The sequence below is a fragment of the Ambystoma mexicanum genome, chromosome 11 (genome assembly GCF_040938575.1).
Source record: "Ambystoma mexicanum isolate Mex_15411 chromosome 11, UKY_AmexF1_1, whole genome shotgun sequence".
NCBI classification, from domain to species: domain Eukaryota; kingdom Metazoa; phylum Chordata; class Amphibia; order Caudata; family Ambystomatidae; genus Ambystoma; species Ambystoma mexicanum.
The window spans coordinates 1364633281-1364659315 of record NC_090934.1 but is presented as its reverse complement, the minus strand read 5'-3'; the positions used below and the strand labels follow the sequence as shown (position 1 = coordinate 1364659315).

The window sequence follows — 26035 nt, the reverse complement described above, 5'->3', positions numbered from 1 at the left end:
CTTTGCAGTGGATTGCAGTAAGGATGTGTGATCCTCCTGGTGACAACTGATTGCTATTCATCAAGGGGGCTTGTCATGTTTGGAAACCTTTGCAGTGGATTGCAGTAAGGATGTGTGATCCTCCTGGTGATAAATAGGCCTTGGATTCCCTGGGACACCAAAGTCAGTTGTTGTGCGCCACTGAGGCCATGTTCTTTGCAATGATTTTGTGTGTCATTTACGGTCTTAAATGTTAGTACCCCAAATTCTGTTTCCACAACTTAATCTGCTTCACTTTTTGTTATGTGGATCCTGCCCCTGGTGTGAACTTGCTTGGGCAACTTAACCTTACCGTTAATTTGACTCTAGACCTAAACATTAGGAGAGCTGGTGCAGAGACAACCGTTCCAAGCAGTGGTGAAAATGGAAAGAATCTGGTGGGGGGTCCCACAAGGCCTGTGTTAGGGTGGAGTTTTGGGGGTGGGCGGTATCTGAGGAGGTGGTGTTTAGAGGGGGCGGAGCTGGCAGGTGACCTCCGATCAAAGCAAATGTCCAAAATAACAGTTTAAAACAGCGCAATTTCTTTCATGCCGCTTCTTTTGCACGCTATATATCAATTCCACTTTAAACCACTTCCATGGCGCTGGTGCACCCAAAATATGATATCATTACCACCTGAAAACCACTTGGGGTCCCATCATCTGATGAGGTGTGAAGGCAAGCAGCAAGTGCTGGGGTAGGGCTTGAAGTCAGGATTAAGGCCAGAGCGACACTGAGCCTCGTAAACCCTTTCAACTAAAAGAATTGAAAGGCCCTGCCGCTATACCTATTTGAAGGCTAGCCATAGACACCACCTACCTTGACCCATGGATGCCATGTCCCGGGCTATTGAAAAAATTGGTGCCAGGCAAAAAGGTAGAGGCCTCGGTTAGGGAGTTGACAACCCATGGTGGTGTATGGACCAGACAGACACAGATGCATGGGGAAAGTCTACCATGCCCATGGACCATCCTAAGGGGCTGATAGAAGGATCACTGGGGACAAACTCAAGGAGCCCCGCTGTTGGCAATTGCTTCCCTGCACTGGTAAGCAAAGTGCCCTGTTCCCACTAACTCGAGTGGAGCCAGTGCTAAGGAGCGAACAGGAGACAATCATAAGGCTGGAATACAACAATGCCTGCAATTAAAAAAGCTTTATTTTTTTTAATCTTTTTTTACTGCCTGGCTAAAATTAGTATTGGTAGAACGTAAAACCAACCAGCAATCAGTGGTCAAAGTGTACAGAAATAAGTAGTGGAACTATGTTCCCCTACTGGCCTGCACCACTCCCCACAAACCCCTCCGCCATCCTCTCACCCCCTTCCACGCACAATACAAACCCCAAAACACATGTGCCTTCTATTTAGGGAAACGTTCAGTGCAGTGCACTGAAAGTGCAAGTTTCAACTTCATCATCCTGCACTATTTTACAATGAAACCGTTTTGTAGCGGTTTCATTTTAAAATAAAAGCATAGGAACCCTGAATTTTGCATTCAAAGCAATGCCCTGTGCGAGCACTGAGCACAAAGAGTAATCTACTCTGTGTGCACTGTCCTCGCACAGGGCAGATTAGATCTGCCGGGACCACGAGGGTGTTGCGCTGGGCTGCCATTTAAGGGCAGCGGGGGATACCCCTGTAGCCCCCGCTCCCCTTAAATGGTGTAATGGGGTACACCTTTAACAGGTCAAACCACTTGTACAGGCGACCTTTTTGCCGCGATTGTATCACTGCACACTGAATTGCCTGCCTGATATTGAGGCTAGGGATATCTATGTAATATGTTCATGTCCAACTACTGAGGCATGAGTGAAGTCTGGGTAAGGGTCAAATTCGTGGCTGCCATTGCCGCAATCATTTAGTTCAAGGGTATATTTCTTTCCACTGCCTAGCTATAAGAAAGATTGGCATTGGGTTTTCCATCGGCCTTGCGCAATCTGCGGCATGATAAAACATGCCAACTTAATAGATATGAAACTGCATGATATTGGGCTTGAACATAAGCGGATGCAAGAGCGAGATTCCGTCCCCTTGCGTTTAGTAATACTACCGACATACCATAGAGTTTGTGTATTGATCATTGTATACTGAGGATGACATTTTCAATTCCCTCCCTTTATGTATTATGCTTTTAGCACAGAAATTGCTAAAGTCATTGGGGCGTACTGGGTACGACTGTCCATAACTGTCGCTTTCCTGCACACTGCAGGTTTTTTTCAAAGCATCAATAAAACTTTTGAACTAAAAAAAGTGCTGAGTCTCCTCTTGGCCGGATGAATTCCAGTCCATTAAACTGTCTGAGACTCTAATGTTATGTGGATTCATGAGTTCTTGCTTTACCAGTGTTCTCTCTGAACATACTTGCTCTGTATTATTTTCTTCTACGCCAAACATTTTCTGCTAACACTTGATTCGGCAGTGCTGGTCCCCGCACATAAATAATTAGGGGTCCTCAGTTTCTGCCACTGGCTTTTTGCAGAATGATGCCGGAATTCATGGAACTAATGGCTTATTTTCACATTTAGGAAAAAAAAAGGATTGCTCGAGCTGGTACAACACTCCTGCCAGGTTTGAGGTAGGCAGCTCATTGGCCTAACTGAATGAGCAATGCTGGACAAATAAAGGTCCAAACACTACTCAGGCTCGGAACAATTCAAACAGAACCAGTGTGGGTCTACCACAGGCGTGAGCGGCCCCTCGAGAACTAGTGTGGGTCTACCACAGGCGTGAGCGGCCCCTCGAGAACCAGTGTGGGTCTACCACAGGCGTGAGCGGCCCCTCAAGTCGTCTTTTGTCCTACACCTTGTGGGCTCATCCTGTGCAGATCTTTGCCAAGTTCCAGACCCTTAGCAAGTCACCCTCTATGAAGGGATATTATTGATGCGACCTTTTCTCAGCTGTCTCCCCCCCAGCCTATCCCAGTTAGCATGAAGGTACCAACATCTGTGCCCCCCCATGGATTTTCCAGTAATTGTAATGTAATGGGTTATTTATAACGCGCTTAATACCCAGTGCTTTCTAAGCGCGGACCCGGGGATCGAACCTGTGATGCTCCGAGTGTGTTGCCCCTGAGCTATCTTCCCGAGACCGTGGAGTTGTTGCTCTAATGCATATTTTTGTTTTTCCTACTGCAGCCTCTGGTTGTACTCTGCGTTATTAACCCACCACATTTTCTTTTTTTTTTTTGTTGTTGAGAGATCTTCAGCTTGTTCATATCGCTTTATCGTTATGGCATTGGGGAAGGCTTGCGAGGGCCACGTTGAACCCATACACTCTCCATGACAGATGAAGAGGAAGAGCTCCCTTCTTCCTCCTGTGCGTTCCACAAGAGGATTTCACACATTCTCATGTTCTTTGAAATATCAGCAACTGAGGTGCCCAGGATCAGCCAGGTGTTCTGTGGGAAGTCTCGGCTTCAAGGGGGATACAACACTAAAAAAGGAGATGTTTTGGCTGAGGCTAGACAGCTATGGATAAAGCCTTACTCTACCCATGAAGAGAACCGATGGGTGGAGAGCAGGTCCTGGCCGCATCCCTCTGAAAAAACGTGCCTTATGGCTCCCCCTCAATCTCTTGTGTGGTGTTGCTGTAATGACTGTTCATTCCAAGTCAGGGTCTTAGAGTTCAGCCGCCTCCACCCTAAGTAACGAGAAGTTGCTCCAGGGGATTGGCAAAAAACTCCATCAGAAAACTAAAGGCTGTGGAAGGAAGTGTCTGTCTTTGAGCAGGTCTTGCCCCAGGATAATAGAGATATTTTCAGTCCAAGGTTTGCTGAAGCCAGCCAGCCCAAGATTTACTTCAGTCAGCAGTGGATTTCACTGATACAACGCCATGCCTATTAGAGAGGCTGTGCTGTGCCAAGCTTATATAAGGGCCAACAAATTAAATCAGGATGCCCAAGATAAAACGTTCAACTTGCCCTATTATGGAATAGATCTGTTTCACTCTACAATGGATGATACATTTATTAAGAAGAACACCAGTAACCATCTTTTTAGAACATTGGTAATGCCATCCAAACCATGTCAGAAACCCTTTCACTCAGCGTAGGAGGCAGCCAGTGCAATCATTATGCATCCAGTGACCAACCTGGCCCTGTTCTAAAGGGGTTATGAGGATGTCCAACCCCTAGGCTGGCTGTCTACTGTTGCGTGTATCCCTCTTGTGCTAGGGGCTCTTTCTCTGCTTGATGCACCAGCCCCAAAATACCTGGGAGGAGATGCCGCCCCTACTCTCGATACTGACCAAACCCTTGACACTGGAACAGGGGAAATGTCTCCACTAGGCTGTAGCAAATAGGATTTAACACATGGAGATCACATGGAGATCTGAATACAAAGCAATGGCCAGGGGGCATCTCCTCCCCCCCCAAACATTGACAATCTGTCTTCTTCTCAAGATTCTCAGGAGGTGCTTGCTCTTGCTGCCTTCTGATAGGACTCCCTCCAGTTGAAGCTGCGTTTTACTCTGCGTGTAGCCCGTCTGTGCATAGATTATTTGTTATCATCAAGAGGCGGTCTCCTAGGCGTCCCCCACAGCCCCAGTCGCGGTACGGCAATAGACAGCGCCACATTGGAGGGTTGTATCATTTAGATTTCATACATTTCTAAATCTACAAACCCTTTTTTTTATAACTTCACTTTTTCCTTGCCTGCCCATCTGTGTTTGTTCTAAAAAAACTATTCCCATTGTTGCCTTGTTCTGGGCTCTTTGCCAAAGTCCCGCTCAGTACACTTTATCTCTGATTTTATTCGCTCTGGGAATTTGTTCATCCTAGTAGCTTATGCATAGTCAGCAAAAGACACTTGCTAGCTTCTTCTTAGTTCCCCAGCCTTGCTTATCATGTGACCCAAAACGGCAGCGCCTAAAAAAAGCTCTACCTATCTGCCATGACACTTGCTCCATCTTATTTAATGTTACATTTTCCACAGTACCTTAGTTTCTGTGCCTGCTATTGACTCTTCATTTAAAAAAGCGTTGTCGTTCCATATCTTCTGCGTTGTCGTGCCATCATTATATGCTAACAGCTAGGTTGAGGCCCCTCTGAGGTTTCAAGTTGCCCCAAGTGTGCTGGAATAGGCAAGTGGACATGTCCTCTTCAACACACTGAAAAAAGCAGCCAGAGACCACCCAATGGGGATTCTTCCAAAAGTCCTCTCCCTCCTCTGCATACTCAAAACCAAAACAATGATGTGCTAGTTCACCACAGTGGTCAATCTCATTAGCTAGATGCTTGGAAGTCAATCACTTTGGATCCCTGGATCCTCTCAATAACAAGGTGGGGCTTCTGCCTGCCTCTCCCCTCTTCTTACCCTTCGCTCCTTCAGATCAGCCTAACACTGCCTCAAGAGATCCAGAAATTATTGGATCTTAGTGCTGTAGAAGTCGTCCCTTCTGCCCAGTGGGGTCGGTTATAGGGGATTTAATCGCTCTGGAAAAACATTGAAGGGCACTCAATATTTTTTTTAACCCTTTAAACATCCATCCCAACATATTTTAGGACTGGTGTAGTTATATAAACAAACTCCATTCCTAGAATATTTGGGGAAAGTGCTGAATAGCGGGTTAAAAAAAATATCGAGTGCCCCTCAATGTTTTTCCAGCGATTATATCACTTAGTACCGTGGGGCATAGGTTTTTTTCCCAGACTTTACATGGCACTCAAGAACTACTAGTCAGGCCCACGCGCCACCATCGATCTTTCTTTTTCAATTTTATCTGCCCTCTGTTTGGAGTTTGTCCATTTACTCCCCAAAGGCAATGATCTTGATTTTTCCTGCCTTGAGGACCTGGCCTCTTTGAACAATTCAACCAATCGTCAGGTGGCAATCCAGTTCTTGAACCTCCAGACTTTGACTAATAAGAAGGATTACTTCTAGATTGGTGGACAATCTTTCTTCCCAACCAGGGGTCACTGGTTTAAATCTTGACCAAGGATCAGCTATGTTTTATGTGAACAAACAGGGATGGGCAATGTATCCCCAGCTAACCCTCTTGGCGGTGGAGTTGTGGGAATGGGTCATCTTGCACAATCTTCATCTGCAGGCGTTCAAACTCACGGGACAGCACTTTGCACAATGGGATTTACCATCAGTGGACATTGTCACAATTTATCTAAATTCCAAGTGCCCACACTTTGCATCTCAACTGGGGAGAGTGTGATCTTAATTCTCTGTGGAAATCATTGATAATCTCTTGGGGGGAATGTTCCTTTGTTCCCTCTTATTAGTTATGAGAAATTTCCAGACATCTCACCATTGTTCACCGGTTCTGGTGGTTCCCTGAGTATTTTTTAAAGTAATGTATACTGAGGATGTGTTGCTATAATTATAAAACATTCAAGGTTCCAAGGAACAAATCATGCCAGCATGCCACAACTGTGAGAACTTAGTTATCAACCTTGGTGTGCTGAAAGCATATATTGAATTTGGGTATTTAGAGGACTATTAAGAATGATGGAGTATAGGAGACAATTTTGCTCATGTTTTTATTGATTTGATGTCTTACTTGCTGTAAAATATTGGTTTCAAATATTTGTGTACATTAAAAAAATCTTTTTTATATATATATGGAAATAAAGTCTGAAATCCATGTTATAGCTGGAGAGTTAGTAACACAGAGTAGTAATCTGCGTGGCATTTATAGGGCAGTTACGAGCTATAATAATGGATCCCTGAAAGCCAGCAAGGTTTTGGTTCTTGGACCTCGGCAATCTTTCCTTGGTCCTCTGGTACAGAGTCTGACAAACATGGCCATTCTCTGTTAGGAGTAGGGCAGGGTTCAACATTTATCTCCACAGTCAGCAAGCTTGTCAGACTGGCTTCTGAGCAAATGACTTTCAGCCATTTAGGTATTTCTGACCGTAAAGTGTGCCATCATGGCTGCCAGGAAGACATCCAGGACGGACCAGTGCATGAGCAAACTGACCCACTTTTGCCATTAGTGCATTGAGCACAAAGTTTGTCCTTTGTCTTAGCATTAGCCACTTCCAAGTTGTCCATCGATTCTTGTCGGATTCTTCTTTTCCCTCGGAAAAGGGGTGTTTACAAAGGCTTCTAGGATCTTAATATGATCTTGTCAGCATTGGTTCACAAATCTTTTGAGTCTGTGGCTTCCGTTGACATCAGTTTGGTCTCATGAAAGACAGCTTTTCTGGTAGCAGCTACCTTGGCCCATTAAGTTATGGAGCTCCAAGGTCCTTCAGCTTTAGAACCTTATGGTGTTTCAAGAAGTCAAATTGCTGTAAAGTATCCATCCTTCTTTCATTCCCTAGCTCAGGGCTCTATAATCGGCGGCTCGCCAGATGTTTTGGACTACAACTTCCATGATCCCTCACCATTGACTATGCTAGATGCGGTTGTTGGGATTTGTAGTATAACATTTGAAGAGCGACAGTTTGCAGACCCCTGCCCGAGGTGGTGTCGGATTGGCACAGAAATCATGACATTTCTCTTCCTTCCTGAACCCATCCTCTGAGGAGGACAGATACACAATTGGGATGTTCATGAATTGATAAAATATCACACGGCAGGATAGCTTAGGGGTAACACGCTTGTCTTGGAGGAAAGATGATACAGAGCAACACAGGTTCGATCCCTGGATCCGCGCTTAGAAACCTCTGGGTATTGTGAGAAACCTGAAGGTGTCTCCCTAGCTAGTCCCTGGGTATCTGTCATCCAGGTGGCCAGGACATGGCCATCGCTATTGAATACCGTTCCTGGGGTGGACCAGTGAGGAGGATCACCTGAATGGGGATGTCCTCGGGTAGTGGAAATGGGACACTGATGGGTGAGACGCGGTATCACCCTTCTTTCAATACCTTTTCCCCGTTTTACCACAAAGGACATTCAAAACCACTGCCCCCCTCTTTTCCGACATGAACACTTTCGCACAACACACCAGAGAAGGGAGTAACACCAGAGCCATTTACCTGACATGTCCCAATACAGGGCTCAGGGAAAGTCAGGCAATTGATCAGAATCACACACACCGACAGCCCTTTCCCTTCCCCACAGTGATAAAAGGTGGAGCAAGAGAGCACAGTACGAGCAAGGCAGACCGCACGTCGAGATAGCTATCTAGGTCCGGCAGTTCAAGAGGAGGAGAAAGGTGGCGAATATCGAGAGGCTGACAAGGAGAGACACAACCTTGCCCTTTCCGATGGAGACCTGCGAAACCTCTGCAGAAGGAATCATAAAACCGAGGACAATAGATGTGCTGCAACAGATGTCAACTGTACACGTAGCGTGTCAACGGTGATAAGCGGGAGCGAGGGAAACTCCTGCTACCGTGGTACCAGCCTTGAATCCAGTTATGAGGAAAGCCAAGCAGTTCATCACAGCCGGTGTGTTGAGGGGAGAGCCGATAAGATCCAGGCTGTGGTGAATGAAAGACGCAAAGTGGCAAGTTGAACTAAGTTCAAAGAACTGTAAAAGGGTTGAGGGGACACCAGCTGCAGAGGGAACCGGCACCACGTGGGTACTAACTCGAGAGACTCTGGTCGATCCTCCTTTGAATGAAACTGCAGGTACCAGAAGGCCATAGAAGAGCCACCAAATTAGGTCAAAGTGGTCATACAGGAGGTCAAGCGAAATCCCCATACAGTCGAAAGCCTTTGACCTATGAACTCTGAGAAACAAGGGAAGTGAATCCTGCAAACATTTGTGAATGTGAAGTTGGCATGAGTGAACCCGACCGAGGGATGCTGACGAGCAGGGGGCAAGTCTAAAGTCCCAAGAAACAGTGTGTTGGCAAGAGTGAACCCGGCCAAGGGATGTCATCTGGAACTATATAAAAAGACATTGACATTTGAGAAAAATCTGAGTCCAAACGAGGGAGATCCAGGGGTGAATCCATCATCCGAGAGAAGCCATAGTGAACCCAGTGGCGGGAGGCAGAGAATAAAGAGGGGTCAGCGCCTGGAAGAGGAGGAACCAGGGGTTAAGAATCCTCACCCTAAGTGAAACCAAGAAAAAAACTTTCACTTGTTGAAGACATTTTTGTTTTGTTGCTTAAATACGTCAGGCCAGCGAAGGCAAGAGACTTTCAATAGAAACGAGCCTTGGCCATCGAGGCTCCTGATAAACTGGAACAGACCTGTCGGCTCGTGCTGGCAAAGCTTGGGTGTGTACTGTGCTCCAAGATCCCACCTTACCCCGTGCTCAAAATGTGGAGAAGGGAGAACCAAGCTACTGCATCCTGACATGTTATTTGAGAATACTTCTTTCTTTTCTTGGAACCCATCCCACACCCTTTTTTATTAGTTGTACAGTTTGGCAATAGGTTTCTTTGTATAGGCCCTTTTAATTTTGACACAGGGCCACTAGGACTGCCTTATTTTTATTTGATGGTCGACGCTTGCTCCCATCTTAGATTTAAGTTTAGATTAGGCGTTTTTCCAACCTGCATACCGTTAAATAAACACCCTTGAACTGTGAGCACTTGTGTCTGTCTTTACTGTTGCCACCACGAGTTCCTTAAAGTATTTTGCACGTTATAAATAATCAATTACATTTTACATTTACTCCTGGCAGGACCAAGGACTGCCAATCTTCTAAAGCAGCTTTTTCTTTTCTACAGTGGTCCAACATGTGGTCAGCTGGCTTCCAAGGCTACTATAGCCTCCTGGGTAGTCTCCTGCTTCTTGAGGGTTACAAGTGCCACACCTTGCATAAGGGCTAAAGTGGCATCTGTGGCTTTCCAGAGGCATGTCCCCTGATGGTTATTGCCAGGGCTGCTACTCAGGCTTCACTTTTGTGTTTTGCAAGCACTACTGCATGGATGCAAGCTTTTGGGCCAATGGCAATTTGGCCAAGAATTATTACAGAACTTAGTTGGGCTAGAGCATGTTTGGTGCTCAAACCTTCTAGGTCGTGCTTGTTTGGTAGCCTCCCAAAGGTCCACAGGGGTGGGGGGAGCATAGGATTAAATACAAGATATCTGCCGTACAGACCTCTATACCCATCTGCATTACGAGTGACTCAAGGTGTACGTAGAGGATTCCAACAGTGAAAAGAAAAGGGAAGAGAACAGTAACTGGGAGCATCACCCGAGAGCTAAACGCTAAACTCAGTTTGACCTGATACCAGGGACACATGGGGGACTAAAAGATCTCCAGCTCATCAAAGAAGAAAATTAGAGATGAAAAGGCAAGACAATAAGTGTGCCACAAGGAAGGAGAAGATAATTGCATTCAACTAGAATGCTAGGAAGATGCCCACGGGAGGAGACACTATGTGGAAAGAGAGAGGAGATGAGAAGCGTAACCTACATAAAAATGGGATGAACTCTTACCTAGGGATCGATTTATGTGGGATTTTGTGAACTTTTGATTTCAGCCAAACCTTGGAACTTTGGATTGTAGATTACGGAAGCAGCAAGGCTGAGGATTTATGAATAGGTTTTGGACTATTTGTTGGCCATCCTTATTGGAATCTTCAGTTGTAGCATTGGAAGTCTAGCCCTGGTGTTTATTGCCCTGGTCTGGAGCACTCACATTCCTTTACCCCAGGCCAGAGAGGGAACACTCCCCATCCCCTCCACACAGACCTGCTGCCAGTGGGGGGTGGGGGTGACTCTAGGTATTGCAAATCTAAAACAGATATTACCCCTCCCCCACCCCGCAACAGGTGATAGGCTACCCCTTGAGGTCCTACTTTACTGTTGACCCCATTCACTGGTGCATTAACAAGGTGGATTTTTTTAGGGTTCAAACAGGGACCCCCCTTTTTTATTTTAAACAAAACATAAACTCTATAAACCTAAGCACTCCCTAACCACCGTATTTGCTTTTCGTTTCTGTCCCTGGTGTGTTGTCTCTCTATGTTATATGTCCCGCCAGCTCACCTTTGCAGGCTGCCACTTCTACTGCCTGCCTCACTCCAGGGAATTACACTTTTTCCCACTACACTCAGCAACCCCATCTATTTAAGTAGATATGTATCTACATATACAATTCTAAACAATTCCTACATGCAATCATAAACATACAAATTAGATACCTAATTAAATGCATTATAATTGATGCACTAATAAGCACGTATTCACATTAGTTACATGGGTGTGTTTGCTGAAGTCAGCCACACCCAAGGTCCATCACAGTACCATTCTTCTGTTATTGCTTGATGTAATGGGGATGAGACCTGCCCCTACTTGATGGCTCCCGGGCGGTGAGACACCTGCAAGTATTCCTTTCCATGCAGTGCCCGAGCCATGTAATAGTCCTATGGTGGCACCATGCCGTAGAGTTCTACCATATCCCTGCTGCCTAGCCCGTGGTGACTCTCTCCACCACGTGAGGTAGTCACATTACAGCTGCCGTGCATTGGTGCTTCATTGTATATTTGCGGCGGCACTGTGCACTCGTTCATTTCCTCAGTGGCGTCCCTGTTGTCTTGAGGATGCAGCTGACTCATATTGGTGCTCCCACTACATATTCTGAGTCTATGCAGCACAAGGTTCATCTGCCCATTCTGCTCTGTGCTCCGGCATGCGACAAAAGCACTCCGGATATTCACCTGGGCCACAAGGATGCAGCAGCCCGGGATTCCTCTTCTGCTCCACCCTGCCTGTCTGACCTCAGGTGGGGTGGGATTGGACGCCACTGCTCCCTGTTGTTTCCTCCTGGGCTGCATGTGTTGGCCGTCCCAGGATCTTTATTTCTGGGCCTGCCCAATCTTGTCCCTTGGCAGACAGATTGGTCCTCAGACCCAGTTGATGCAGGGCTGCACCTAGCATACTCGGCTCAGCTAATAAGGCCCACTAAGCTGGTGGGGGCTGCTGCTCCAGCCCAGGGTTCCACAGGGAGCGGTTAAAAACAGCTTCCACCTTCTTTACCTGCCGACCATTATCCGCTTTAACGTCTTCTCCTCTCAACAATCTCTCCCTTGTCCAGTCCACTCCTGTGGCAGGGGAGAATCTGTCCATTGGTGTCTCTTTTTCATTCCATCCTGCCCCCCGAGCACCTCATGGTGGCAGGTGCGCAACCTCAGTGGGCTAAACAGGCCTTAGCCACCCCTGAAATGTGAGCTGAGTGGCGAGGCTTCCACACATAGCTTGTTAAGGACTTGCGGATGGGACCTCACAGCATTCATCCAGGTACTTAGCAGCAAAACTTGGGCCCATCAAAGACTGCCCCCTGCAAGAACGGAAGACCCAGCATGGGGCAAAATATACTGTCTTTAATATCCAACACAGACAGGGATCAAACAGGAAGAAACAATTCTCCAGCATTCTCAGCTTCTGAGAATGTGTCACACGGTTTTGTTTGTGTGTGATGTCACAAAAATCGAATCCATCCCAAAAACCTATGGGCCGTCCTCATTTGTCCGTTTGGGCTAACTACATATACAAAAACTATACATTAGTATATTTATTGGCTGCTTATATCGCGTGGCTCTGCCTGAGACTACCCCATAATGCTATAAACTACACTGTTGCAAGGTCGCAGGAAGACCTTTGACCTGTGCAACATTTTATACCACTTCACAAATGGAGCTTCTGGATTGGCTAGAGCGGGCCCTCCCATGCCTCGGACCCTGTCTGGTCACAGAGCTGAGTGTTCATTTTCAAGGTAATGGGAAAGAACATGGAGTGCTGTGTGTTCCATATTGTTGCCACTGTCTGATCACCTAAGCCTGAGAGAGTGCCTGCAGGTTGCAGTTTTGGTGGGCAGCACATGCATCATCCCACTCCGTCTCGCTGTGAATAGCTTCTCATCCCACCACAAGTAAATGAGCTTTGTCCTGTTCTGGTGGGCCACGTGTGACAGGACCGCAAAACGAATCTCTTCTGTTTGCAATTATGCAGATTTTATTCTGAATTCTTGCAGGTGGCTTGCTGCCTCGGGAACCGGGAATTTTCCATCCGCCTCTGTCCTTGGCTGTGAACAGTAGCTCTGCACCTCATGCTGCAGGGATCATGTCTCCCATTCCATTTATCTGAGGCCTGTCTTTCCAACCTGATTCATTTCAGTCACCGCATTGGTTCCCTATGTGTTTTCATAGCTTCATATAATTAGTTGCAATAAAGCATATGCAAACCTGGTCCACGTGTATTCTGCATCTTGCAGTTTCGTTTTGGCGAAAGAAAGGAAAGGTTCTTAGCATTATGTAAGTGTATCCATACCCTACCTACAGGAGTCATAAGCATGTTTTTCATGACTATAAGTAATAAACTAGTGCATGTTTGTGTAGCTTCATGAATGGATGCATATTTGCTTCATGGCTAACGAGGCTACGTTGTGATGTCCCTAATAACGTCATCGATACCTGGCTTTATTGTCAGTCGACCTAGTCCATTGGTGAGACCTCTGTCTCCTCAAAACCATCAACTGAATATGCTTTACATGGCTATCTGAGAGAATATCTCTTCTCATATCTGCGATACATTGGTGCAGTCAGTGACTGGCCAAACAACGAGTTCCACCTTTCATTCTTCATTCTGCGGGTTGACAGTCGCATACAGGTCGTAAGGGCCATTCCTGGGACCCTCTCTTCAATCCCCTTTCTCATCATCTTGTCAACCACACCTCTAGCCTTATTCACCTTCAGCTTTGGGAGCCAGATCTTGGTTACCCTCTTAGGTGTCCATAGAATCTTGCATGATCATCCAAACTCCATGTCACGTAACTGCGATCTCCTCCAGGGTTGCACCAAACCCATTTTCCCCAATAGTTTTTGGTGTCATAGGAATGCACGAACAATACTCCAGCTGGAAAAAGAGGACAGTCTGTTATCTGGGCCCTAAGCGTATCTCAAGCTTTTATTATCTCGTCGTCGTCTGCTTCCAAGTTTACTAGTACTTTCATTCCTATACTCTTTTCAGTTGTCTTTCGGCATTTTGTGATACATATTCTGATAACACAGAAAGCCAATAGTAGTAATACTAGCGATGCTGCTTATACCTTCAATCCGTTGAACATTCATGTTGGTATCCATGAGAAAATATATGACAGCCAACCTTCATATTTTCATGCTTCGTTTGTTTTCTCCCTCCATTTTGGCATGCATCACTGATAACCTTGTAACCGCTCTGTGAGTGTGCCGTTTTCTTCATCATTTGCTGGAATGAACATAAAGAAAGAAGACCCAATTTTGCTGCAAACGCCTCCTTCCAAGGATGTTAGTAGATCTAAAACATATCTATTCTGTAGCACCATTAATCTCACTGCTCTGAGCTCTTCTTTGATTGCATTGAACCAATTGGCGGTCAAATTTATTGTCTGCATCAGCTACCATTTCGAAACCTGGAGCCATTTTGCATTTGTACTAGCCGTACTGCTGGATTGATGGATCCAAAGAATATTTCTGTTCTCTAAACAGCGAATGCTCTGGTGGTATTGCATCCAGGGACTCGTCCGTTTTTGATGATGCATATATTCCCCTCTTTATTCTGGTCAGCTCTACAGACCTCTTATTTCTCTTGCTAGAGTCCATCTTGGGGAATCCATCCACTTTGATGGCCTTCTGTACTACTTGTAGTGCTGGTGTGTTCAGATGCACCAATGAGCACTTCCCTCCCTAGTTGGGTGGCAGTTTCACATATGTTTTTGATCCGCAGGCCCAATAGTGGTCCATTAGTACTACTGTTCTCTCCAACCTTTACTGGACCATCATTCTGGAAGCATACTACTGCTCCTTTGATTGGTATAATGAGCATTGGCCCGGCTTCGTTCTCTACCCATGTTAGTAGCTACGCACTTGCTTCCCATTCTTTTAGGCATTTGTCATTTTCATCTTGTACTACTCGACCTAGAACTGTTAGGAGCGCATGTGCCTTGCTCCCCACTACTCCTCCTTTCCATCCATCAGCTGTGTATACTTGTCCATACACCAGCATCTGTGATCTTTCCCAGCATCCTGGTTCTCCTATGGTCCTCTTTTGGGACATGGTAACTCTTTCTGTATCACTAACCTTGGTTCTCCCTTTTGTGGACCTTTGGCTATGCATTCTATGGCCTGATCTTTCTTCCAGTAATGATGCATCATTTCTTGAGTCTTTACGTATAGAAACGTCTTTTTGTACATCCACCTTAGGGTAGCTCTTTTCCCTTGAAATCTTCCCCTTGTGGTGCACAACGATACATGCATAAGGCATTGTGCTCTTTCTACTGGGATTTCAGTTGCCAGTGATGTTCTGGAGGCACTCATGGCATAGGGGATGAGAGAGTAGACATAACAGCTCTCTCTAGTAGTTTGTTTACCTACTTATACCACATGTTATTAGATACCCGGGCCAAATCAGTTAGATATGAATCAACCTGGCTTAAATCTAAGTCTGCACTGTGTCAACTTCTCTGTACTGGTTTGGCAGTGCTTATCCTGATATAGCAGCCACGCCTGCCTGGATTGGGGTTCCATTAGTAGGGGTCACAGCTTGTGCATCTACAAAAAATAATCTTTGTACGATGATGAGGGCAAAGAAGTAGAGACAACAGAAGGCACAGAATACCATAATTGCATTTTGAATAATAATACCCATAACATATTCCTCTTTGGTATCTTGTGTTGCTCTGAATGTGATGAAAAACCCACCTACATTTCCTCAGAAATGCATGATTATGTTGTTAATATTTGTTAGAACAAGCTCGATGGGTGTAGTATTGTGCAAGTGCGGTGAAGAACAGTCACTCCCGCACAATACAGATTCTGGTGTCACTGAGCAATCCTATGACAGATGAGTTTCCGCGATTAAGTTGTGTATAAGTTTGGGCCAAATAGCGCAAAAAAGCACAAAAGCCTAGGCACATTTGTGCCCTTCTCTCTGATTCAGACTTTATCACGAATTGCACAAAGTAATCCTGAAATGTCTGGGGCCTCTGGGAAATCATGGAACATAGAAATAACAGTTGCAACTTTCATGACGAATAGCTATGTGTAAGGAAAAGACAGTGTGCCTAATCTAGGTGCACGGAAAGTTCTTGCCCTGATTCTCTCGCTCTAGAGTGTGTGAGTCTTGGCTGCAAGTTTATTCTTGTCTTTGTTTTGATCCAGAATTTGGTTCTTCCTCTTGCCTCGAATCTCCCTCTTCTTATTCGCGGCTTGGAGAGGTCTCTGCCTGAGCGGGTTTCACGTCTCCAAAGTAATTCCAAGCTCTTTCCCCCATATTTTCACTGCTCGATCGGTTACTTCCTCCACAGTATAGGGGCCACTAAACTTAGGCTTGTACCAAGTCCTTGTAAAGTTTTTGAGCAGCATAGAGTACCCTGGGTAAAGTAGTGGTGGTGCTAAGCAATTTTTGTTGCCATCTGGGATGTTGTCCTCGTCACTCTTCTTTGACCTCTCCCGCTGTGCCTGCAGTTGGTAAGAATTAAAAGACGCACTAACCATCAAAGAAGCTACATATTCATACATCTCTTTACCAAAAACACTGGAGACAAAATCTGCATCGGTTAAATCCCTGGTGGGTGGAGCCTGAGGGAATTGCATGCACTGTCCGGTTTCCACCTCGTGTGGCGTAAAATGGTGGTTCGGACCCAGGCTCATTGCGCAATGCGAACAGGGCTTAGGGTAGACAATGGAGCCAACTCTTATTTAGAATGGCCTTTATCTTAGCTATATTTTTCTTTTAATAGGCCATTAAGGCATTCACACAACCCATTCACTTGCGGGTGAAAAGCACAGGAAAACGTATGCTGTATCCCCAGTAAAGTTGTTATGTGCTGGGATACTTTGTTGGCAAAGTGAGAACCATTGTTAGACCGCAGGCACACCTCCCAACCCCCCAGCGTGGCAAAACATCTCTAACCAGGAACTTTACAGCTCTAAGAGCATCAGGGTGTGAACAGGGACTGGCCTCGATCAATCGGGAAAATGGGCACACAACCACTATCATATAGTGGTAGCCCTGACATACTTGGATCATATCGATATAATCTACATGAAGATGTTGGAAAGGACCAAGCGGACGAGGTATGGTTCCTCCCACTACCCTTAAGGTATGCCCTGCAGTAAAATGCTTACAGGTAATAAAATTCTCTACAAAGGCAGTCACATGTTCTACTTAATTGGGACAAAACCACTCTTCCCCAATGTGAGCAGCAAGTACATCCTTCCCCATTTGGAAAGGTTGTTGTAGTTGTGGGAGTGTGGTCTGTAATAATGATAGTGCAATCACCAGCTTGCCTGTACTTTCCTGTCACCATAGGGCATCTGACAGAGATATAGAGCATCCCCTTCTTAACCATAATTCCTTTTCTTCCTTTGATGCACTTCCCTGTAACTCCATTATCTGTGTCACTGGCAGCATGCTATACCATTCCTGTAACACCATCGTACGTAAACGAACACGTGTGGGGGATGGAGTATTAAAGTCTGAAATTTCAACAAAATATGTAGCGTGCTTCGCTTCTGCATCTGCTGCTTCATTGCCCCTGGAGCCTGGGTCCTCCCCCCTTATGTGGTCTTGGCACTTCACGACCGCTATGTCTGCTGGTAGTTTAAGTGCCTCTATGAACCTGCCCAATAGGGGTGCGTGCTGCACTGGCATGCTGTCAGCACGTTGGAAGCCCATCCTCTGCCATCATGACAACCCAGAGTGTACTGTAGATGTCACGTAGGCGGAGTCTGAATATACTGTCACTTCCTGGTCCTTGCTCTGCTCTAATACCAGTATAAGAGCCATTAATTCTGCTACTTCCACTGAAAAATGCAATGGCAAACATGTGCCTGCTACTACTTCAGCTGTCCCGTCTGTCTTTATTTTCACTACTGCCGACCAAGTGTGTTCCTCTGCCGTGGCATGGTCTATCGTTGAATAACCATCTGTGTAAAGCACGTCCCCCCCTCAAGTGGCTTTTCGTCCACCTTCAGAAGGTCTTCATACTGCTCCATGTATGTAGTGCAATTGTGCATGTAGTCTCCCTCCATTGGAGTCTGAAAACAGATAAAATTAATCCTGGTAATCTGGGATCCCTAACAAAGGAGCTGGGCATATTGCTTTCCTCAGCTCCTCAAATGCATCTGTCATCTCTTCCATTCATTGTAGTGTGCCCTCGCCTCTTTGGGCCTCCTTGATTGCACTTAACAAAGGTCTTGTGTAGGTGCTGTAGTCAAACACCCAGGTTCTGCAATAATTTCAGAGACCTAAAAACTGTTGCATCTGCCTCACTGTTGTAGGTGTTGGCATCCTACGGATTGCCTCTGCCCTTTCTGGTGTTACTCTTTGCCCTTCCTGCGATATTAGCTGTCTAATGTACAGCACTTCCCTCTGGCAATACTGTAATTTTGCCTTATCTACCTTGTACCCCTTCTCTACTAATACTGTCAACATGTGCACTGAGTCATTTCAACACTGTATTTCTGACATGCTGCAGAACAAAATGTTATCAAAAGACTGTATGATGGTACTTTCAAATTGTGTGTTGCCTAGGTCCATCAGGAGGACCTTATTGAATGTGGAAGGTAACTAACAGTACCCTTGTGGGAGCCTCATGTGTTTCCACTTTCGGTTTTTATATAGAAACCAAGTCGGGTCGTGTGACTCTATGTGAAGTGGGATAGAGAAGAAAGCATTATTCAGATATATTTCCGTGAAGTGGGTAGCTTCAGTAGGAATGCTACTCAAAATTGTAGCTGGATTTAGAACTGAAGGAAATTGTACCTCAACAATCTGGTTCAAAGAGTGCAAGTCCTATATAAAACACCAAGACCCCACGTTTGCCTTTTTCACAGGGCACACTGCAGTATTGCACTGTGATTCTGATGGTACTAGAATACCCTGTTTCACTAATGCTGCAATGGTCTCATAGATGCCCTCATCTGCTTCTGTTGTTAAGGGATACTGTTTTGCCCTTGGTAAAATTGCTCCCGATTTGAGCTTTATCTTTACTGCCCCTATTCATTTCAGTGGCCCCACGTCATAGGGACTTGTGGTTCATAAAACACTGGGTATCCTCTCCAAGTCTTCCTCAAGAAATGGTGGTGGTGCTTTATAAAACATAGCCATTCTCTGTGGCACTTCGCTATAGTGTATTCTCACCCAATATGTAATGCTGATGTCAAACACCACTTTGTGATCTGATCGATTGTCCTGGAAAAGTTCCTCATCAGTCGCATCAGTCAACGTGTACCCTTCCCCCACTGTAATCACTGTCCTCCATGATCGTCCTGTCTCATCTGTCCCATGTAATGTTATCCTTTCTTCTCCCACTTTACCCCCTTGAATTCAATGTGGACAACTTTCCCTTCAAGTTCATTTATTGGAACTTCTGGCCTGCATATAACTGATTAGGTAATCGCTATAGCTTTTGCTGAATCCCTGGAAGCCATGCTATCAATACCTCCACTCCATATTGGAACAGTTCAATGTCTGCTAGCACCTCCCTCTGTACCGTGTGCCCACAATTTGCCTTCATAATCTCCACCATATTCATATAATTAATTCCTGGTGTCGAACACACTATACCCTGGTCTGTAAATGAGATGGTCACATTGAGCTTACTTATTATGTCCCTTCCCATTGTGTTCACTGGTATCTGTCAGGAATACAATAGTGGCAAAGCTAAGTCATGCTCCCCTATAGAGAGTAACAGTGTGTCTGTAAACAGAACCATGTCCATCACCCCAGAGAATCCCTGTGCATTCATGGCATTGCCTGACATTGGGTATCTTCCTTCCCTGATACAGGATCTAGTTGCCCCAGTGTGCACGAGAAAGCAAAAAGTCTTGTCACCTATTGTCACCCCTATAAGTGGTTCCTCTGCCGGGTTGGGTGTAACCGATAGGATTGAAAACATTGAGGTCTGTATGTGGGCTGTCCTATTGTTGATATAATGACATCCCTGTCCCTGTGAATGGGTTGCCCCCACTACACTATGCGCCCCCTAACTTCTGAATGGGAGTCAATCCCATGGATTCTGTGAGTGTCCATGTCCCAGCATCCTGCTGTGCTGCTTGTGGTGGCTGCATGTGTCTCTGCATCTGTAGTGCAGGTGGTGCATGTGGGTATGGCTGTATGGGTCTCTGCAGTTGTGGTGCCTGTGTCATAGGCTGATATGTTTGCATGTGCACATCTTGTGTCTGTCACTGTGTTTGGTCCTGGGTATAATAGTTAGTCTGTTCTGCCTGGTATGTGGGTTGGTGCGGCATTCCCCCTTCTGTTGTGTCCCTCCTCTGCTGCTAGATACTCGAGAAATGTGCCCTATCTGTCCGCACAACCAACGCTGCGGTGGTTCCCATCTGTCTCTGATAGCCCCACTGAATCACCTCCGGTCCTTGCTATATTTGATGTCCATACCCTCTTCCTTGTGGCGCTCATCCTCTCCCTCTAAACCCTTGGTGCATGTCTCCCTGCCCTGCGAAGCCTCACCTGCAGGTGGCGGTCTGTACTGCGCATGCTGGACACATGTTCCTTCACCACTGGTTAACTTCGCTCCTTCCATTGTATACTTTGATCATTTTTTCTGCACTCGTTTTGCTTCCTCCTGTTTTCTGTCCTCACACTTCTTTCTTGCTTTCTCTTGGAATAGCCGACAATAGTGTACTATAGTCAGCTGAATATCTGACCAAGGTTTGGCTTCTATTGCCAATAGGTTCTTAAGCTGCTTTTGCACCTGTTCAGGTAACCCTTGACAAAATATATGATAAAATAATCCCACTGTTTTGCCCCACGGTTCACGTGTTTCCAACCTCCATTTCTCCTGAATAGCTTGAATATATTGAAGTGGGTCCTTGTCCTCCCTCATTTTGTGTGCCATATTCGCGCTAATGTCCTAGATATTTGCGTACTGTACCCTTAAAGCATGTCACATGGGGCTCTTTTCCATACGTTACCTGCTACCTCCCAGAGAATTGCTGAAAGCAAACTTTTCATGTCACTCAGCGCTAATGTTGTCCCTGCTGTCAGTCTCTTTAGCTCATAGATCCATTTCACAGCCCCAGCAGTCAACAATGGTAACTTAAATCTTAAATTGTATTTGTCCATCTGCTGCCATTGTATGTATTGAGGTTGTCCTCCTTCCTTCTCTAACAATGGACACTGCGTTTGTCCCACCCCTCCGCTTTGTCTCCCGATGACTTTGGTGGTGATAAACGCCCTTGTTGTTTCTCCTTTCCTCCACCTCTGCAGGTCCCTAAGCCTCTGCGCATATGGGGTTATATTGCCTATGCTGCGCAATATACCATTAGAAAGCTGCATCCACGCCACACCATCTTCCCTTAGCCCATCCATGTCTTTGTCGTCTCCCCATACTGTGTCCCTATCTGGGCTTGTCCCTCGGAAGCAGAGAGAGGGCCTCGCCTCTTCGTCATCTTCGCTCCCCAATAAATCTTCATCTGACCCTGTGTCCCCATTGCTACGGTCCCTGTCCTCCTCGAAGCTAAGCCTCCTCAATACTGTGTCTCGCTGCTGCTTTCCTCCTAATTGGCCTGTACTTCTGAGTTCCCCCCTCATTGTGGAATAGATCTCGTTTCGGTCTCCATGGGGTAGTCCTGCTGCATTTCCCGCTCTGCATCTCCTCTTCCTAGTTATCCCTTAAATGTGCTAAATCCATCTTAATCTCCGCTACCCTTAAGGAGTGTCCTTCTTCTTCTCTGAGTCATCGCTACCTGATGAGTCGTTCGACTTCTACATTCCTTTTGTCCTTCTTTATTTGCTCTTGCCTTTCCCTCTCTTCTGCATTTCTTTTTGCTATAGCCTCAAGTTCTCTCTATCTTCTTGTTTCCCTTTCCTCTCACTCTCGTGCTTCTATTTTCTGTTTCTCTCTGTGCACACTTTCATTTTCTCCCCTCTCTACTTTTTCCTGTCTTTCTACTTCCTCCATTATTTCTGCCCATTCTCTCGCCTCATCTGTGTCCTTGTTACTTGCTACTTCCCTGTTCACGCACCCTGCCTCTTCTGCAACCTTCCCATCAAGTTTAAGCAATATCTGTCCACCTACCCCTTCATTCGGCACTATTGGCTCTTGTCCCTCAATGCTTCCCCCTTTCCACGGGTTATTTTCTTTCAACCTCACCTGGGTCTTGCTGCTCTCCTTGCATTTACCGCCTGTCTTCTGCACTCTATTAGTCACCTGTTCAGCCTCAACTTACCCCTCCTTCTTACTATATGCTGGAGGTGCAAATGTGGGATTGGTGTATCCTGCCGCTGCTTTTAACTCCCTTGCTGGGTATAATCCCTGGGTTCCCGCTGCTGCTCCTTCGCTCTCTGTTTGAGGAGTGGGAGCAGAGGGCGATTCACTTTCTGCCTCTCGCTGGCTCAGCATCCATTGTCGCCATGCCAGGTCCCCTTCATCATCCTGAAACATTTTCCACAACTCTAATATGGCCATTTGTTTGCTTAAATGTTTCCACTTGTAGGCTTTGTGTATGTACATGTGTAATTGTTGCTGCACACATTTGGAAAAGCTCCCTTCTTTAGGTCAGGGCTTTGCCAATTAGCCCTCTGCACCGCAAATCCATTCTGTGCTATATTTACAGATTTTGTCCTTATATCGCATTAGGGACTTGCACATATGCCGTTTGGGTGTTTCCCTCGTGTTTTTACCTGAATACATCATATATCAATACTTACTTCACCTCAAATCGGGATTTCGACACACCCACCTTTTAAGATACACTTAATGAATTTTTATATTTGTAACCTTGATATCGTAACAAATACCACTTATGACCATTAAATTACCACATTAACCTCAGGCTCTCAACCAATTCCACAGGTGTGCTCCGTGCACCGCCCTTCTACAGATCGCCGCTCAACTGGCAACTCTGCTCATGCGCTTTCCATGCTCCACCCCAAAAGTGCGACCACCGTTTTGAAACTCAATTGTAGTTTTTAATCCACCTGAAAGCTGTGCACCGCCCGTGCACCTCAAGTCCTGCACAACAACCTTGTTGGTGACGTCGCCTCTACAATGAGGAAAAAAATGTTTTTTAAATTGCTGACACCTGCCCCTTCAATCTGTCCAATTATACAGTCCCTTAACACAATGACAAACCTGACAAAACATAAATAAAATATACGTGGCTACCTTGCTGCCTAACCAACAGGTAAAACCAATAATTCACACGGTCCTGTATCCATAGTGTCACTTTATAGATACAACATCTCAGCAAGACTTAACCAGGAGAGCACATTCCTTGATACAAGCTAGCTTTGTCTGCTAAACCCTATACACAGGGTCATCCATGACCCAAGCTAAAACGCTTAACCCACAGGAAATCCAATTTGTACATACGTTTTGTCATCCATACCCTTAAGTCAATCATCTAAGCTGACTGCCCAAACTGATTGCCCCAAGACCGAATGTTCCCTAGCCAAGAACATGAGTTAGACAACAACGCTCCTTAACAAACCAGAACTCGGACACAAACATTAAGCAGAATATTTCCACACCCTCCCTTTTGCCATATAGCCGAGTCTATTCTTACACTCTGTGGTCCGCTGACGTATTTGGGCACTGACTCTCCCCCAGACTGCCACTCTGCCTTTCTGGTCTGCTGGGCGTTGCACAGAAGGTGGACAGGAATGTCTCCAAGGTGGTTCCTGACTACCTCTTCACAGTGTGCACTCGCTGTGTTTCTCTCGGTTTCCGCAGGTCACCTCACAGCCTTCCATGCATGCTGCGGGACGAGACGGCCTCTTGGCGATCAAACGTAGCAGCCATCCTCTGCTGCCAGCTATTAGGGACTTGCGGATGTGACCTCACAGCAATCGTCTAGATACTTAGCAGAGAAACTTAGGCCCATCAAAGACTCCCCACAGCAAGAACGGAAGACTCAGCCATGGGGCAAAATACACTGTCTTTATTATCCAATACAGACAGGGATTACACAGGAAGAAATTATTTTCCAGCATTCTCAATTTCTGAGCATGTGTCACACTGTTTTGTTTGCGTGTGATGTCCCAAAAATTGAGTCCACCCCAAAAATCTATGGGGTGTCAACATTTGTCAGTTTGGGCTAACTACATATACGAAAACTATACATTAGTATATTTATTGCCTCCCCATATCAGATGGCTCTGCCTGAGACTAACCCTAAATGTTAGAAACTACACTGATGCAGGGTCGCAGGAAGACCACTGCCTGTGCAACATATTATACCACCTCACAAATGGAGCTTCTGGATTGGCTAGGTTGGGCCTTCTCAGGCTGGGACCCTGTCTCGTCACAGTGCCGAGTGTACCTTTGCAGGGTAATGGGAGACAACATGGAGGGATGTGTGTTCCATATTGTTGCCACTGTCTGATCACCTAACCCTGAGAGAGTGCCTGCAGGTTGCAGTTTTGGTGGCCAACACTTATATCATTCCACTCTGTCTTCCTGGGAACAGCTTCTCTTTCCACCACGAGTAAACGAGCATTGTCCTGTTCTGCTGGGTCACGTGTGCGAGGACCGCAAAACGAATCTCTTCTGTCTGCAATTATGAGGATTTTATTCTGAATTCTTGCATGTGGCTTGCTGCTTCGAGAACCAGGAATTTTCCACCTGTCCCTGTCCTTGGCTGTGAACCCCAGCTCAGCTCTGCGCCTCCTGCTGCAGGGATCATGTCTCCCCTTCCATGTATCTGAGGCCTGTCTTTCCAACCGGATTCGTTTCAGTCACCCTATAGGTTCCCTATGTGTTTTCATGGCTTCTTATGTTGTAATAAAGCATATGCAAGCATGGTCCACTAATATGCCGCATCTTGCGGTTTCACTTTGGCAAAAGAAAGGAAAAGTTCTTAGTATTGAGTATTTTTAAGAGGCAGGACGTTTTTTCCTCCCTGTACCTTTTCCCCAAACCCCTCTCTACACTGCCTGTGCACAATTGTGACTTGTTCAAGTACTTTTCGAATCTGGAGATTTAAAAACCAAAAGGGATGGAGGATTCAGGGTGGAATGTAATCTATTGACTTTCATGTTCTTCTTACATACAATGTTAACCCTTTTCGCACTTAAGGAATTGAATACCTTTTAGGCATGGAATACTGGTCCCCTACCAAAAAAAAAGTTAACTGAAAGGGTGGACATGAGAATCATTACTCAATAAAAGAATGGTCAACCTTTATTTTCCATTACATAGCATTATCTAAAATTAAACTCCGAGTTCTTTAGCGGTTTGTCAGGTCCAATGTCGGCGGACTTGAATACCAACAGGTGGTCGCTGTGGGTACGAGCGGCTCCGAAAGTCGTCCATACACGTCCCGAGCGGCGACTGCTCCCGACCGGGGTAACTGGGGTGCGTTTGGTCCGGCTTCCCGGAGCCTATCCCGGCCCCTCCTCGGCGTGCTCCCGGCCCGCACTGGCCTAGAACTAGCGTCTCTGGCTTCAGTCACAGGCAGCCTTGTGTCCGGCCGGGAGATAGGAGGGGGAGGGGATCTGGAAGCGCCCACTGCCGCGGAGAGGGGAGGCAGCGCCCGCCCCGTCCCGCCCCCTCCACCGACGCCGGAGAGTGCGCGGGTGAGGCCCGCCCCAGCTGCAGCAGTGTCTGGCTGCGGCTTTTGGCGTGTGAGGGCTGCGGCTTGGCCTTGTGAGGGGAGAGTTTGCGGCGCCGCACCCCGAGCGGCAGAGGGAATGGTTCGCGCCGGGGACTTGTCAGAAGTGGCTGTTGGAAAGGCTGGATTCGGCATGTAGTCGCCGTCGCTGGGAGAGGCACCGCCGAAGCAGGACACACAGGCGCTCGGCGCTCGAGCAGGGCAGCCGCCCCGGGGCCGGAGAGGCACAGGGAACCCCGCGCTCCGCCGCCGCCGCGGGGATGCGCGGCCGCCGCCGCTGGGCGCTCTGAGCTCTTCACTGGCGGAACGGTACCCGGGGGAGAAACAAAATGTCTGCCAGAGCCGCCTCTGGCAAGGTGAGTGAGTGCCCGGCCGGGCCCGGCCCGCCCGGGGGTGGGTGGATGGGGGCAGGGGGCCCCCCGTGCTGTGCATGTCCCGCAGCGGACCTGGCAAGTACCGAGGAGACTAGTAATGCAGGAAGTCCTCGGATCCGCGTCCAGCACAACCTCCAAAGGTTCAGTAGCCTGGCTCTGACTGCTTATGCCCTTTAGTTACTCTCCAGTACAGACAGCCTTTTTTCTATCCCAAAATATTGTAGTTTCTCAAC

The 26035-nt window shown here is 46.6% G+C and overlaps 1 protein-coding gene across 8 annotated transcripts in view; it reads left to right on the top strand.

The window, feature by feature from the left end:
- TJP1 (tight junction protein 1) overlaps window positions 1–26035 on the top strand; it is a 2827266-nt gene that overhangs the window by 1239734 nt on the left and 1561497 nt on the right. The window contains exon 1 of one of the 8 annotated variants that reach the window (XM_069624935.1): window positions 25373–25784. The exons of the other annotated variants lie outside the window; for them this stretch is intronic. Coding sequence (XP_069481036.1) covers window positions 25758–25784 — 27 coding nt within the window. The 5' untranslated portion in view covers window positions 25373–25757. Of the gene's footprint in view, window positions 1–25372; window positions 25785–26035 lie in introns of those variants that run through there. 8 annotated transcript variants of the gene reach the window in all.